Source organism: Cydia strobilella, chromosome 14 (assembly GCF_947568885.1).
Source record: "Cydia strobilella chromosome 14, ilCydStro3.1, whole genome shotgun sequence".
NCBI lineage: Eukaryota > Metazoa > Arthropoda > Insecta > Lepidoptera > Tortricidae > Cydia > Cydia strobilella.
In genome coordinates, this window is record NC_086054.1 from 13,221,411 (window position 1) to 13,237,229 (window position 15,819).

Below are 15,819 nucleotides of genomic sequence, written 5' to 3' on the forward strand. Positions count from 1 at the left end.
TACCAGTCGCTTTTCGGTAAAGGAAAACATAGTGAGGAAACCGGACTAATCCTAAAGCGAGGTTTAGACTAGCAAGAACTTGCAGGCAATTTCCATTAGGTGTCTGATCAAACTTTTGAATGCAGTTTACCTTAGTAGTCGGCAATGTAACGTAAATTGCATGCAAGTTCTTGTAAGGCCTAGTTCCCCCTCTGTGTTGGACGGTCTGACGGCAGTCGCTTTTGTAAAAACTAGTGCCTACGTCAATTCTTAGGATTAGTTGTCAAGCTGACCCCAGTCTCCCATGAGCCGTGGCAAAATGCCGGGATAACGCGAGGAAGATGATAGTACATAGTACTATCCTGGAGTTTCTTCATTATTCACCACAAGAGCTTAATTGAGGAGTACATCGAACAAAAACGTCCGATCTACTTATTTCCTTTAGGATTACAAATGTGCAAGTTGCGAAAAGTTTCCAAGAAATTGGAAGTTCTCGCAGGAAACTTCATTTTGGAAACTCCGACGACACATCAGTGCTCACGATGTTGCTGTGGATATTGATCAAGCAGGTTACTCAAAACAAAGATAGATATAACTCCGTAATAGATGGATACAGTCTAAGGAAAAAACGTGCCTCGAAAATCACGAAAATTTGATTCTCGATTAGAGGGCGCCACTAGTTTTGGCCTACTCTCGTATAGAGGGCGTTGACGGTTTCGTTTGTTATTTATAATTTTAACGCACATCAGTGAAAGAACATGGTCAAAATCATATAAAAATAATTAATACAAATAAAAAAATCATTTATCCATATTTAAATACATTTTAACGTATGTTTATAAATCTCCATTTTTAGTTTTGAAAGAACATGGTCAAAATCATATAAAAATAATTAATACAAATAAAAAAATCATTTATCCATATTTAAATACATTTTAACGTATTTTTATAAATCTTCATTTTTAGTTTTAAAGTGTGTCGATAGATGGCAGTGAATTTACAGCGGTTACAAAATTTACTATGACAGTACCGCTCTATCTTATTATATCCTCTGCTCAAAACTAGGTAAGAAAATGAAAATACTGTTTTCGTTGGATCAATTTATTGACAGTTATTTTAACAATGTATCACGATTTGTCTTTTATTACATACCACGTTCAGATCTACATCGTGATAACTAAATTAATATTGCATTTCCTAACATTCTACTAAGTGGTCAAGCGAGCCACGCTCAGAAGGTATTCCTAACCCTTTCAACGCCACTTAACAATTGACATATCTAAAAACGTCCACGACAACTTTCGGCATCCTTTTAGCGTTGAAAGGGTTAAAAAGTAAACTTATTTTCGTCAAATTGCTTTTATGCCCTGAACTCTTATCTTGTAAATTTATAAAAAAATCCTGTTCTTTTTTTCAAACCTCGATAACAAATAATTTGCTAAATTATTACTTACATAATAGTTAAGGGTACGCGAACCCTTCATCTCATAATAACTTCAGTAGTTTTCTAAATCACAAACATTTGGGTAAATTATTAATCCTAACAATTTTATTAGCAGATAACATACATGGGGTTTCTAAGGCATAGTCAACGTTACACTGCTGGGTGCTTAGCCAATGTGCCAATCGTTAGCGCTCTGTAGCGTAGCCTAGTAGTCATCTCTCTTTATCACTCTTCCATATTAGTGTGACAGTTACGTTTCGTTCGCTTATACGGAGCGTTAACGATTGGCGCGTTGGCTACGCACCCTGATGTCACGATAAAAATGAAGAGTACCTAGACTACCTAGATAGGGACCAAGCTAACTCTGCATGGGATTTGCAATGTGATCATTAATGTCATATCTATGAAAATGTCACTCATAGAATAGAAATAATTTATTCGTTAGCACAAATAGAAAAATATACAAAACAGAGAAACATAAAAAGAAAAAGATAATGACACTTCCTCACTTTGTTCAAGTCGGTGCAAAGTTAGCTAAGACAAACTATAGTATATTACACATAGCTTGGGTACGGTGACAACTGTCATCTTTATACAATTTACACTACACCTTATCAAATTATATGTTCACGATAAACTCGAAAACTATTGAACGGATTTTCATGCACCTATCAATATAGTGATTGTTGAGGCAGGTTTAGGTTATTTAGGTGTAGGTATAATTTGTTAAGGTTTTGTGTAACCCGTATGAAGCCGGGGCGGGGTGGCTAGCCGCTAGTAACAATCATAACCTTAAAACGAAAATAATTATGTATTAAACGAAATTAAGATGACGGCTGTTACCGTACCCAAGCTATGAGAAAAATACTATAGTCACTGATAGATACGTTACAACAATGTATAGTCTAGGGTTCCGGCTTAGAGCATGCCGAAGTGTAAGTTTAGCCTAGTAAACCATCGGTGTAGGTTTTTTACAAGATTAAAATGGCAGAATTGACTCTCTAAATACCTTAGCGTTAAAAACATTATTGTCATCATACCTGCCATTTTAGTCGAGAAAAAAAAAACAATATAGCATAGAGCCGGCGGCAAAAAAGGTTCACTTGATGTACAAAATGCGCACGGTAGTGCATCAGCCAAGTTATAACATTAGAACCGAACACACTCCACGCTAGCGATTGCTTAAGTACAAAATTAATAAACTGACAACACTTATAAATGTTCAAAATTCTACGTTTCACTAAAACTCAAATAAATATAAAAAATCGGAACTGTGTGGCTTTATTAACATTTTATATGGGTGCCATCAATACAAAAGGACATAACAACCACATGTAGGTATATTTGTGACGATTTTAAGCAAAAGATAGGTTTTCTATGATATTGGAGGCAAACGAGCAGACGAATACCAGAGTTGTAAGTGCGTTGCCGGCCCACAGATTTGTCGGTTATCAGTAAGGCGTATTACTTACTACAACTTTAGGAAAATATCACCTTATTGGGCTCCGAAAGTGGCTCCCTTTTGCAAAAAAAGTCACATTAAGATAAAACAGCGAATAATATAAATTTGAGCCACGCGGTTTTTCAGTCTGACAACGTTCTTTTAGCACCGAATTACTTTAAAATACGCTACACTACATAGCTAGGGCGACATCGCTATCATACTACGCAAACGAGGGAATGATGCCATATGACTTGTCTAGTTTTACTATTTTTACTTACAGAAAATTGACACGTAAGTTTTAATGCTATCAGGGTTGGAAGTAAACTCGGAGACGGCAAAAACATTCGAATATAATGATGGGTGGGATGATAAAAACTGCAGTTAACTGAGAGAAGTTTGACGGGTTTGATCTAATATGATTACAGTGGAAGACATTTTGTGTCGTAATCACGAGAAAAAGTCTTCTAATTATTTTTTACTTATTCGAATAAATCATTATTTATTCTTAAATGTGGAAGGATTTCGTAACGAATAAGTAATCATAAATCCGAGTAACCCGAGTATCCGAGTTGTCTCAGAGTAAGCTATTGTTCGATATATATAGATATTGTATTATGAACCGTCTATAGCGAACATAAATACTTATATGAAAACCCTCATTAATAGGCTGTAACAGCTATTTACAAACGTATCTAATACATTTTAAAATAAGCGCGAATTTTATGTCAACATGAATAATTTATTAAAGTATAAAATACAGCTAATACCTATTGATTTGCTGAAATAATAGTAGTGATACATGTATAATTGTTTTTACAATGATATGCTCATGTATCACTACTAAGCGAAAGTATAGGCAGTTAGATCGTACAAAGCAGTTAAGTATCAGCACAAAATAGCCGAATCAGTCAAAATATAAAATAAGGAAGCCCCAAAAATAAACACGTGACTGGGTGAGTTAACAATTTACAAAAAAATAAATACGAGATAGTCGAAAATGAAACATTCCAAACAAGCATTTAAGAGTATATAAAAAAAAAACATCACATATATTTTAGGTAGGCCATTCCACGAGAATGTCGTTTACGTAACGCTACCTTGTATGGCATGGCAGCTACCTCAATCAAATTCGTAAAGTTCGAGAAAATACTGCCAATTTGTTAGCCAAGTCATGAAATATTACCAGACCCAATATTGCTTTCTCAGCATTTTCAGAATTATTAGAAGAATGGCTTTAGGTACGTAAGCTACATTCTCGTGGAATGCCCCTTTTGTAGTCGATCAGATCACTCAAACTTAAAACGCTATTTAAAGGATGGTATTTGAGTGAATTGCAAAAAACAGTGTACGTAACACAATGGAATATTCTCAAAAATTAAGAAAATGTACGTCACACAAAGGAAGCAAAAGTCGATGCCGCAATATGTTTCACCGCGTGTAGAATAAAAGTAGCGTCGAATTCAGGAATCCGCAAATACCATGCCAAATGAAAGCCAAGTAATTTATCTATAGAACAATGTGAAAACAGTAGTAGAAAACGGCTAGCTTATCAATGCTAGACAAAATACTGAAACACATTTTCTCACCACTGCTCGAAAACCAATATAGCTGACGACACGTGCGTTTGTGCCGGATTAGGTTTAAAGTTTTTAAGAAGTAATAATAAACGCATGCTTTCATATTCTTCCTTCAAACGTGCGAAATAGCGTAACACAGGTGGGTATCACAAAGGGACGAAATCTGTCCCCGATTTTCAACCCAAGATTATGTTCTATAAAATATACGTTAAAACCGTCTAACAGACATTTTGATAATAAGTTTTTGTTTGTATAAAAGACGTCATTTAAAAAAAAACACGCTAAGCCAATTTACACCAGTTATGAATTTTTATTTACAGTGGAGAAGTGTAAAATTCCTGTTAGCATTTGAGTATACACTATATGTTTAAAATTATTGTATGTGCAATATTTATTTTTTTACAGATATTTTAATGTTCAAGACATAATTTCATGATTCTGGAAAGTACACTTTTTTTGCAATTCACTCATTTAGGGTTGCGAGTTTTTTTATTGAGATTATAATATTTGGCGGTTTAAAGGATCAAAAAATAAACTACACACAGAAAAATGTCTGGCAACCCTTATTTCTTTGTCCAATGTGCACTGCGTCTCACTCTCTCATTAAGCAAAATGTGAGACGCAAATATACATTGGACCAAGATATTGGACAGATGGAATACCATCCTTATACAAATGCGATGTCACATGATTTGTTATTAACAAAACACTTGGCGGTTTTATGTCGGTGTGTTTTTTCGTTTATATGTGACACAGCATCTCACATGGTATTACATAAAATAGGTTTATATACAATGTCCACAATACTCCGTCGTTCGTAATACTTGACAACTTTAAGTACATACGTCGGAACAAATAATTAATAAAATTATTTAATTAATATAATAAATTTTACCTAACCTCTTCAAAACATGTGTAGACAACAGTAATTAACATATGTGCAAAAGTGCTAAACACACACACACTTAGGGATAAACTATATCTCGCTCACTCATAAATATAATATGTTTTATTTATTTACAGTCCATTTGGAATAAAAAACTAATGCGATAATGCAGACGGTTCGGCAAAATATATGCTCGACTTGGCAGGGGCACTACCGTGCCCCCAGATTGAACAGATTATTGTCTCATTGGATGATTAGATTTATTAATTATTACCTTATTACATGAATCACATAAAGTACTCGACAAATGTAGTGGCATCTGGCATCAAATTTTTGCAGTATTGCAAATTTCTTGAAATTACTAAGTACGAGTAAGAGCTGTTTCCCACTTACGTCCAGTTTTTTGCGGGTACGGTTTTCTGCAGGATCCAGTTTTCTGAAAACACGTGCAGTATCCCGCAAACAGAATGCTCGTGTGAACGTTATTATACTAGCACATATACTACTAACGAGATCCCGCAAAAAAACTGGACGTAAGTGGGAAAGAGCTCTAAAAGGTTGTAGGCCCCTCAATATTTGCAATATGACCAGTCGGAAGCACGCTATTAGACCTATGGTCTGTTCTTAATTATTTAAAACAATGTAGATAAAATGGACATATGAAATGAGGGTGAAACAGTCAATTTCTTATAACATAAAATTCTCGATTACAAAAATATTTTTTTACATAATGGCGCCACTACCGATCAAGTTTTGAACATTTAAGTTCAATTCTACGCGAACGAGATAGGATAATATGGAGTCGATATAAAGGCGCCACATTTTTAAAATGATATAACCGTGCTGTTAAAAGTCAGGAGTTTTAACCGCATGAGGCCGTTTATTTATTATTTATAACGGCAGTTTAGAATGGTACTGCCATTATGTTACGAGTGACGCCGTTCTGCCATACAAACAAAATGCATAATTTCAAATAGCACGATGAATGATGGTTAAAGTTTATAACAAACCAAAGTTAAAATATCAAAGGGTATTTCCACCAAAGCTGACTGAGGTAGGTTCGCTAGTTACATTACTAATACGTCACTTATAGCGCAAATATAAGCGAGGCTTGATGGACTTTTCATAGGTTTTAGACGTATTTGTAAAAGTAAAGTTTATACTCAGTGGATAAATGTTTAAAAAACTTCCATGGTTTTAGTTTTTACGCAAAATGAAAATATGGTTTTTGTTTTCAAAATTTTCTCACCCCTTTTAATTTTAATTTCATTAACATTTTAGGCCTTACGCGTGACCTAGGGCCTTACCGCACCGTGGCTTTGTGCTCGGTCACGCCGGGGTCTTGGTCTTCTTATCGAAGGGTCGCCGCCGCGGCTTGGGGACCCTGTCCTCTTCTACTAGAGACGAATTTTGTCTCCCTGAGAGCAATTATGCCCCCTACGTGGGCTTCGTGAAAAAGTTGTCACGAGTACTAGATGTATTTGAAGTACTATTATGTGAATTGATCGTAAATTATAATTTATGAAATTTTGCAAGAAAAAGTTATGCGTTTCGTTTTTATGCAAAATGAAAATATGCTTTTTGTTTCAATACAAAACTACCGCATACAGGCCTTACCGCACCGTGGCCTTGTGCTCGGTCACGCCGGGGTCTTGGCCTTCTTGCCGAAGGGCAGGTGCAGGCGTCGCCGCCGCGGCTTGGAGACCCCGTCCTCTTCTACTAGAGACGAGTCCGTGGATTCCTCCTCGGGAGGCGTGATGCTCGATGGGCTTGGGGCGTCCACGCTCATTGAATCTGAAATAAGTTTTATCGAAAGTTTAATGTTTAAAAGTAATTAAAAAGATTGAAAAACCGTGTAAAGTGTAGCCATTTTTGGCGAGTGTAAATTTTGTGAAGTGATCACGATCCTCAGTAATGAGGAACCGACAAACAAGAAGTAGGTACCTTTATAATGTACTCAGTCTCAATCAGATCAGAGGCTTCTGTTTGGCCAGCGTCGGTCTCACTCTGTCCGGATCTAGTCCTACTATGTCAGTGGAGCGACTGGAGCGAGACCGCATGATCTGGGCGGGAGTGCGACGCGGCGGGGGGAGCGGGGCGCCGCGGAGGGAGGCGCGCAGGGCTGGTTGGGAGTGAAACCGCATGATGTGCGAGGAGACGCGATATACTTACTCTCAGTCAAAGGCTTCTGCTTGGCCAGCGTCGGTCTCACTCTGTCCGGATCTAGTGCTACTACGTCAGTGGAGCGAGACCGCATGATCAGTGCGGGTGTGCGGCGCGGCGGGGGGAGCGGGGCGCCGCGGAGGGAGGCGCGCAGGACTGGTTGGGAGTGAAACCGCATGATGTGCGAGGAGACGCGATATACTTACTCTCAGTCAAAGGCTTCTGCTTGGCCAGCGTCGGTCTCACTCTGTCCGGATCTAGTGCTACTACGTCAGTGGAGCGAGACCGCATGATCAGTGCGGGTGTGCGGCGCGGCGGGGGGAGCGGGGCGCCGCGGAGGGAGGCGCGCAGGGCTGGTTGGGAGTGAAACCGCATGATGTGCGAGGAGACGCGATATACTTACTCTCAGTCAAAGGCTTCTGCTTGGCCAGCGTCGGTCTCACTCTGTCCGGATCTAGTGCTACTACGTCAGTGGAGCGAGACCGCATGATCAGTGCGGGTGTGCGGCGCGGCGGGGGGAGCGGGGCGCCGCGGAGGGAGGCGCGCAGGGCTGGTTGGGAGTGAAACCGCATGATGTGCGAGGAGACGCGATATACTTACTCTCAGTCAAAGGCTTCTGCTTGGCCAGCGTCGGTCTCACTCTGTCCGGATCTAGTGCTACTACGTCAGTGGAGCGAGACCGCATGATCAGTGCGGGTGTGCGGCGCGGCGGGGGGAGCGGGGCGCCGCGGAGGGAGGCGCGCAGGGCTGGTTGGGAGTGAAACCGCATGATGTGCGAGGAGACGCGATATACTTACTCTCAGTCAAAGGCTTCTGCTTGGCCAGCGTCGGTCTCACTCTGTCCGGATCTAGTGCTACTACGTCAGTGGAGCGAGACCGCATGATCAGTGCGGGTGTGCGGCGCGGCGGGGGGAGCGGGGCGCCGCGGAGGGAGGCGCGCAGGGCTGGTTGGGAGTGAAACCGCATGATGTGCGAGGAGACGCGATATACTTACTCTCAGTCAAAGGCTTCTGCTTGGCCAGCGTCGGTCTCACTCTGTCCGGATCTAGTGCTACTACGTCAGTGGAGCGAGACCGCATGATCAGTGCGGGTGTGCGGCGCGGCGGGGGGAGCGGGGCGCCGCGGAGGGAGGCGCGCAGGGCTGGTTGTGACTGCGAGTGTGATGCTCGTGTTAGGTCTTCACCTGTCCAGTTTACGCTGAAAACGGGATGATATACCTACATTAGTTCCACCAGAACGTATTACCTATACTTTAAAAACACCCAACTATATACACGGTGGCTAAAAATAAGTGCATTCCCGTTGCCAGGGAGGTTTTAGGATTATACTGAGCAACTTTTACTATGGGACCAACCACGTAATCGCGAAAAAAAATTTTACCCTCCCATACAAAATAGACCAGCCAAAATGTATGACATCCAATTTTTTTTTCGCTCTTCACTCGCAGCTCTACTCTACGGTCGTCGATCAAACTACCAATTGTACCGACTTGTCTCTATCTCTAAGCTACCAGGCATCACTCACTTGTCCCCCCCCAGTATGAAGTGCACGGGGTCCGCCCGCCGGCGCTCGTCGGCGGGACTCCTCCGCAGGTCGCCGTGGGAGCTCTTCACTCGCAGCTCTTCTCTGCGGTCATCGATTCGCCGCTCGCGGGCTTCTTGAGCTAAGCGCTCTTCTAATTGTAACCTATAGCCAATAGATTAATGAATAATTTGGTTGGATAAAGTGAGATTCGGTTAACCCTTATGAACAATTTAAATTTTCTGTAATCTATGTTGTTGGTCAGATATTTAGTTTTATTAAAAAGTTCTGACATGAATTAAGCTGATTAGTTATTAGAGTTAGACCAAGATAATTATGCAACGACTTTGATAGCACACGCAGTGCAAGTGTTATTTTAAACGTCAACTATGAAATTATAACGTATAAATAACACTTGCACTGCGTGGGCTACCAAAATCGTTGCAGACTTACCTCGGTCTAACTCTAGACAGACACTCAAGAAGCAATCGTGTAATAATCTGTACAAGGATCAAAGTGATTGCAGGGTACAAAAACGAAATTATTTAAAGCGTCACAAGTCACAACTAAAGTCACAAAACTTGCGCGGTGACAAGTATCCTGACCGTTCACTGCAAACGAAACAAAATATGAATTTCAGAAAGGTATAAACACAAATATACAGGACGTTGAAATGGCCTGAGTGGCTTCGAGAAAAGGATGGTACGGCCGTGCCTCTTTGTTTTGCTAGACTTGCCGTGATCCAAGATTATGCAAATATGAACAAATTATTAAATAAAAAGGAGATCCCCTGACAACGAAACTAAACATTTTAAAAACGATTAGATTAATGAATGCTTTTGACTGCTTTGTCGCATATCGCGGAGTTTTCAATACATGAACGTTAATTTGGATACTAAAATATCCGAAGACGTTTCTCGCTTATCTTAAGTCCGAGTAAAACTAAACGACATCACAGTATTTATAAACGGTCTAGTTGTTTAATATAATGATAAGTTAAGCCCACCTAAACCGCGGGACCGATATATAAATAAATATCAGGGGACATCTTACACAGACCAACCTCGCCCTAAACTAAGCAAAGCTTGTACTATGGCTGCATACATAGAAAACACCCATGACTCAGGAGCAAATATTTGTGTACATCACACATATAAATGCCCTTACCGGGATTCGAACCCAGGACCATCAGCTTCACTGGCAGGGTCAACACCCACTAGGCCAGACCGGTCGTCAGGTAAATACTAAATACGGGTAAATGTGACTGCGGGATACGTATAACTGGGGGCTTTACACACTCAAGTGCTTAGAGCGATTTCTAACATTTGCCACTAAACGCAAATGTATGAAATCCAAAATGTGAAGGCCAGCCACATATACCCGTATTGACATTATATGTGTCGAAGTTTAGTCAAAGGTCCAATTTTGTAGCTTACCATAAGGACGTAATTTGCTTGTATCTTTATATGAATAACCTGTCAAAGCGTCCTTATGGCAAGCGACAAAGTGGGACCTTTGGATTGGAAACGACACATATTTTATATTACTCTAGGTTTGGTTATTTAACAATGAAATACTTTACCTAGCTTCAGCCAATCGCAAGTCCAGAGGATAGTGGGGTGCGTCCGCCTCGCTGCCCGATGAATCCTCCCGCCATCCGAAGTTGTCGGCCACTGCACAACAACCATGTTACAACGATTACTCGTATAACATCTAATGTACCGTATAACCGATTATTAAATATTAAATTGATTATATTGTAACTGTTTTATACTTGTGTCACAAATTCATTGACCCATATCGTCGCTATACTTACTCAACTTTATATCTGCAACAATCATTTGATGAAAATGTAGCTTTTCTTTCATTCGGAATACAGGTGTTTTTGTCATCAAATAAGTGTTGCAGATAGAGGCGATATATGCCCATTGGATGGTTTCGGACCCACTAGCTTGAAGTGTCTACTACTTATTAAAATTAGTGGGAGAAAGCCTGTAACCACAAGGTGTTGAGATCAGAAATGATAGACAATAGAAGTTTTAAATATTTTTTAGTCTTAGTTTTTTTTGAGCTATGTTAATAAATAAATAAATAATAAATAATTATTATAGGACATTCTTACGCAGATTGACTAAGTCCCACGGTAAGCCCAAGGAGGCTTGTGTTATGGGCACTCAGACAACGATATATATAATATATAAATACTTAAATACATAGAAAACACCCATGACTCAGGAGCAAATATCTGTGCTCATCACACAAATAAATGCCCTTACCGGGATTCGAACCCAGGACCATCGGCTTCACAGGCAGGGTCACTACCCACTAGGCCAGACCGGTCGTCTTGTTAATGATTAAGAATATACACGGTGGCTAAAAAATAAGTGCATCCCCGTTGCCAGGGAGGTTTTGGGATTATACTGAGCAACTTATAACGTTTTTTTAAAGTTTCGTTATATCACAAACCTCTGGAAGGACATTAAATTGTATAACTTTGTGTAATAAGCAGACAAGACAACGGGAAATAATAATAATAACTTTGAGCACATCTAAAAATCTTAATCTTATAAGTAAATTATTTTACGAGCTAAATTACCTACATAATTTTTTAATGTACAAATTGTTAATACATAGTCAATTAATTTGCTACTCGTGACTAATAAAGTGATAAGAAGTTAATGTGTAAGTAAATCACCTATTTTTTAACATTAGATCATTATATAAAAACCCTTATGTCAATTCTTAAAAGCATGTATGAAATATCATATTTTCGATTAGACCATTTCATGCACCTACGAGTAAGTAATGACCTGTCGGTCCGTGGATACTTTATGGTAGTCAATAGTAAATTAGTGCGTTATCATTATTAATAACTATTTTAAGAAATAAATTAAATCAAGTTAAGTACATATTTAATGACAATACAGTTCAACGGACCTTCAAGTATAGAAAAGCAACATAAAGCTCAACATAGGCAAAAGCTGGCAAATTAAAAATATCTTACCTTAAACAGAAAAACGACCAAACTCAAGGTATCTTATAGTTTGCGTAGTCACTATTGCGTACAGACAAGGAATTTGCAGTAGGAATTTCGTACTCTGTTATAATGACCATCAATAGCTTGTGATCTCATATGGGGCATTTTCTATGAATAGGGACCTTATTGTCGATGGCGCTTACGCCGCACAGCGTCGCGCGTCATTGTATTTATATCAGAGCATCGTTTATAATAGCGTAAGCGCCATCGACAATAAGGTCCCTTTTTATAGAAAATATTATTGTCACTGTGATAAGCTACGAAACGGTACAGATATACAATTCCTTAGCAGTACAAAACGGGCACTAGAATAACCAAAGAACGCTTGAGTAGTCTGGCGTCAATGGAGCTCGAACGAGTCTAGGTAAAACTTGCAAAAGGTGGTTCAAATAAAACACAATCACAATCGTCAAAAGCTTTCAAACGTGCATTGTACAACTACTGTATTATATATCTCTAATCAAAATAGCTACCGTTTAAAGAAATTAACGTGCATGTTATGGGGAATACATCTTAGTCTTATAATTATAACTATAAACAATATGACGAATCCTGTTTCCACCGTGATACAGTTTAATACTAATACGGGGAACAGATGTAGCTTACTTTATTCATAAAATGTTAAAGTACCTATATTATTTTGTTGTTATCTTTACTGGACAGTGCAGTTGACTGACCAATTGTAGACCTTATTCTAACGACTTAGGGACGTCGGTTGGTCACTTAACTGTACTGCGCCTAGTGACCATAAGGTCACTAAACTATGTAGTTGTATAAAGATGTAAGCATATATATGTCTTTTATAATACTGAATAAAGATATTTTGTATTTTGTATATTTATATCAGCTTTTACGAAACTTTTCTGTAAATAACTGGAAAGAATAGGTAAAGTAACTGTTTTTTCAACTAATCTGATCAATATAATCGGAAAAACTCACACAAGAATCAGTGCTTTTAAGATTATAACCACATTCTAAAAAGTCTAATCTACGAATGCTAAACAAGCATGTTTTTTTTACACAACAAACACTGCATTAATATTTTGTCAATGTATATGCTGTGCATATTGCTTCCCCTTCGCAGGTTGTATCACATTTTGATATATCTTTCTTTCTTCCGGGGTATAATTTTTAAAATAAAATGACCATCGAAACCCGTTTCTTCTTGAGTGTATTAAGTAAGCAAATGCACAATGCAAATGCAAATGTACAGCACAAAATAGGTCGGCTCCGGATCCGGACCGCGGTCCGCCATTTGGTGATCCCTGTTTTAACCACTTGTCAGTCCGAGCCAACAGCATAAACATTCCATCAAAACTTTCTAGATTTCAACACGAATCTAACCAGTATATATTTTTGATAAATGCACTTTGGGTACCATAGTATCTACGGACTGATAACTTGATAAGTCATTAAGGTAATTTGCGAGAAGCTTGTAAGCAATTCTGAAATCTACGTTAATCAGACAAGGAATTTAATTAATCATGCACAAGGAAAGAAACCCACACCAAAATTATGTACAATTTAATTTATAATAAATTACTAGTGTGAAATGAGTGAGAAGTTATACAGTCAAAGGCATAAATATATAAGATTGGAGCTAGGAATGTTGTAATTCTTGTTCTTTATAAAAATAAACAGTAAAAAAAATAATATATATATATATATATACATTCCCAGTTTCAAAAATATGCGTACGCTCTTACACCTTAGACAATAAAGACGTGTTCACATATTTTTGAGCCATTTGTCTGGATCGATATTTTTGCCTTCGACTGTACCTACGTGTTGAAAACGTCATGAACAATGTGGCAACTAACGTTTAATTGTAAAAAAAACTACTGAGTGTCAATCTTGGGCTCGTTTATCAAAAGCTTGTAGCTTGTAATAGGTACAAGTGGAAGTCCCTTTCTAACAAAAGCTGTCAAAAAGGGACTTCCACTTGTATTACAAGCTACAAGCTTTTGATAAACGGGCCCCTTGCCTTTTTGTGCATCCCAAATACAAACAGGAACATTTGTGTATCATAAAATTATAATAGCCAACACACACAATTCGCAGTTTTTGCACAAAAACACCAACATTAGGGAATAAACGGCGAAGTGGGTAGACGCCATAAGAACTGTGCGCAAAAATTATTTGACAATGTGGTTGAGAAAACGGTTTTAAATTTTAAATTAAGCTCTAAGTAAGCACAAGATAAAAGCGTTATAATATATAGATAGAAAGAGTGTTGAGTGTTAAGCTTATTTCACACGAGTTAATTATTGTATAGTATACCAAGAGATGACTCAAGATATACTAAGAAGGCATAGTGGAGGCATTACAAGTGCCCCTTGAAATGGCTTGTGTATGGTTTCGGCGCACAATAAGACCGTTTCTTTAAATACACATTTGGTGTATACCACCACCATTCCTATTTTGACACTGAATCGCACGAGTGAGTATTTTAGTATCCTTAAATATTCCCTCATACAATAGGTACACCCCAGGCCAAAAGTATGGAAACAACGTTGTTTTCTTTAATATCTTTGTAGTTTACAAATATATACAATATTTTTTGTTTTTTGTTTGTTTGTATTTGTAAGACTTACATTAGGCAAACCCAAAAGATTAAAAATACACGCTTAATCATAATCATATGTTGAATTGGCAACTATCACAGCCAGAGTAATTTAGTTTTAAAATGTTCCATTATCATTTTATTATTTTTACCAAATTGTCAATGAGTAGTATAAAATCCATCGCTTAAAATATCACACTTTTCTATTGAAATACAAGCTTGTTTCCATACTGTTGGCCTGGGGTGTATTTAAAGTAATGAATAGTGTCCCAAAACCAATGTACAATAATCAAGTGTTTTAAGTATTATTTCATACATGCTCTAGATAACTTTTAAAATAATATACTACAGCCTGAAAGCTTCCTATCGATTGTGATATAAATTACGTTTTTTAAATACTTTTATTCATAATATAATAAAAAAGTTAAACACCAAAAAATATATTTTAATACTCATATACTTAATGAAATAGCTTCAAATGTCAGATCTATAAGGAACTCATCTCTTATAGTACAACCGGATTAAGTTTCATCTCGAAATCCTACCAAAGTTATGAAATTTGGTATGTATGTTAATTAAAGGTCTCTTTTTCATGTCCACACTATTTGACATTTGGGGACCTCGAGGAATCGCAGCCATCTTGGAAAATGTGTACCATCCTGGAGAAATTTGCGTTTTACTCTAAATATACGTTCTCTATGAAAATATGGTGTAAGGCAACATTAAAGCTTATTAAATTCTACATAAAAAAGTTCTAGATAAATTTGCGGAAAAAATACATCTTGTTATAGAAAATAATAGCTGAATCCAGATTTAGCCCTTATACCCTTTCAGGGGATATTCTCTTAATATGAAACTTGGAGGAATATGAATTCCACTTTTGTCTATACATTTGTACACGTTCTACTCCAATATCAACATTTTACTCGACTGCGACTTAAACAGAAAGTAGGGTTATGGGTTTAAATACTGAAAATCAGTACACCCTGTAGCTCAGGATACTGGACGGTTTTTTAAAACGACATATTGGTAGATTCCTCTTGCCCTTCACAACTTGTTTATACCTGTTTTATTAAAGAAAAATCAATACAGCTTCCTTGAGAGGACGCCGAATAGTAAATCATATTTTTACTTCTAGCGCCTAAACTATTGCGTGGATTTCAATAAAATAGACATCAGTAGATCCATAATTGGTACACGAGTGC

The 15,819-nt window shown here is 38.0% G+C and overlaps 2 protein-coding genes across 4 annotated transcripts in view; both read right to left on the reverse strand.

Annotated features, from left to right (window-relative positions):
* Positions 1 to 1,064: 1,064 nt before the first annotated feature.
* On the reverse strand, positions 1,065 to 7,671 carry LOC134747158 (uncharacterized). The gene is made up of 2 exons (XM_063681739.1): positions 7,503 to 7,671; positions 1,065 to 7,124 (listed from the first exon to the last, which is right to left on the reverse strand). The coding sequence occupies exons 1-2, from the start codon at positions 7,669 to 7,671 to the stop codon at positions 6,970 to 6,972; spliced, it is 324 nt and encodes a 107-aa protein (XP_063537809.1). The 3' UTR covers positions 1,065 to 6,969.
* Positions 7,672 to 7,705: 34 nt separating this feature from the next.
* The window catches only part of LOC134747254 (stromal interaction molecule homolog), a 58,695-nt gene continuing 50,581 nt past the window's right edge, over positions 7,706 to 15,819 (reverse strand). For 2 of the 3 annotated variants that reach the window (XM_063681862.1, XM_063681863.1), the window contains exons 12-14: positions 10,597 to 10,687; positions 9,018 to 9,179; positions 7,706 to 8,690 (exon numbers count right to left, since the gene is read on the reverse strand). In XM_063681862.1, the coding sequence (XP_063537932.1) occupies positions 8,378 to 8,690; positions 9,018 to 9,179; positions 10,597 to 10,687 (566 nt within the window). In that variant the 3' untranslated portion in view covers positions 7,706 to 8,377. Of the gene's footprint in view, positions 8,691 to 9,013; positions 9,180 to 10,596; positions 10,688 to 15,819 lie in introns of those variants that run through there. The other variant, XM_063681864.1, reaches the window with a different exon arrangement.

Excerpts from the sequence above, each read along its gene's own strand:
- LOC134747158 (XM_063681739.1), bottom strand. The coding sequence starts at position 7,671 with ATGCGGTTTCACTCCCAACCAGTCCTGCGCGCCTCCCTCCGCGGCGCC. Across the intron at positions 7,125-7,502 it reads GCAGAAGCCTTTGACTGAGA|ATTCAATGAGCGTGGACGCC; the intron begins GTAAGTATATCG and ends AACTTATTTCAG.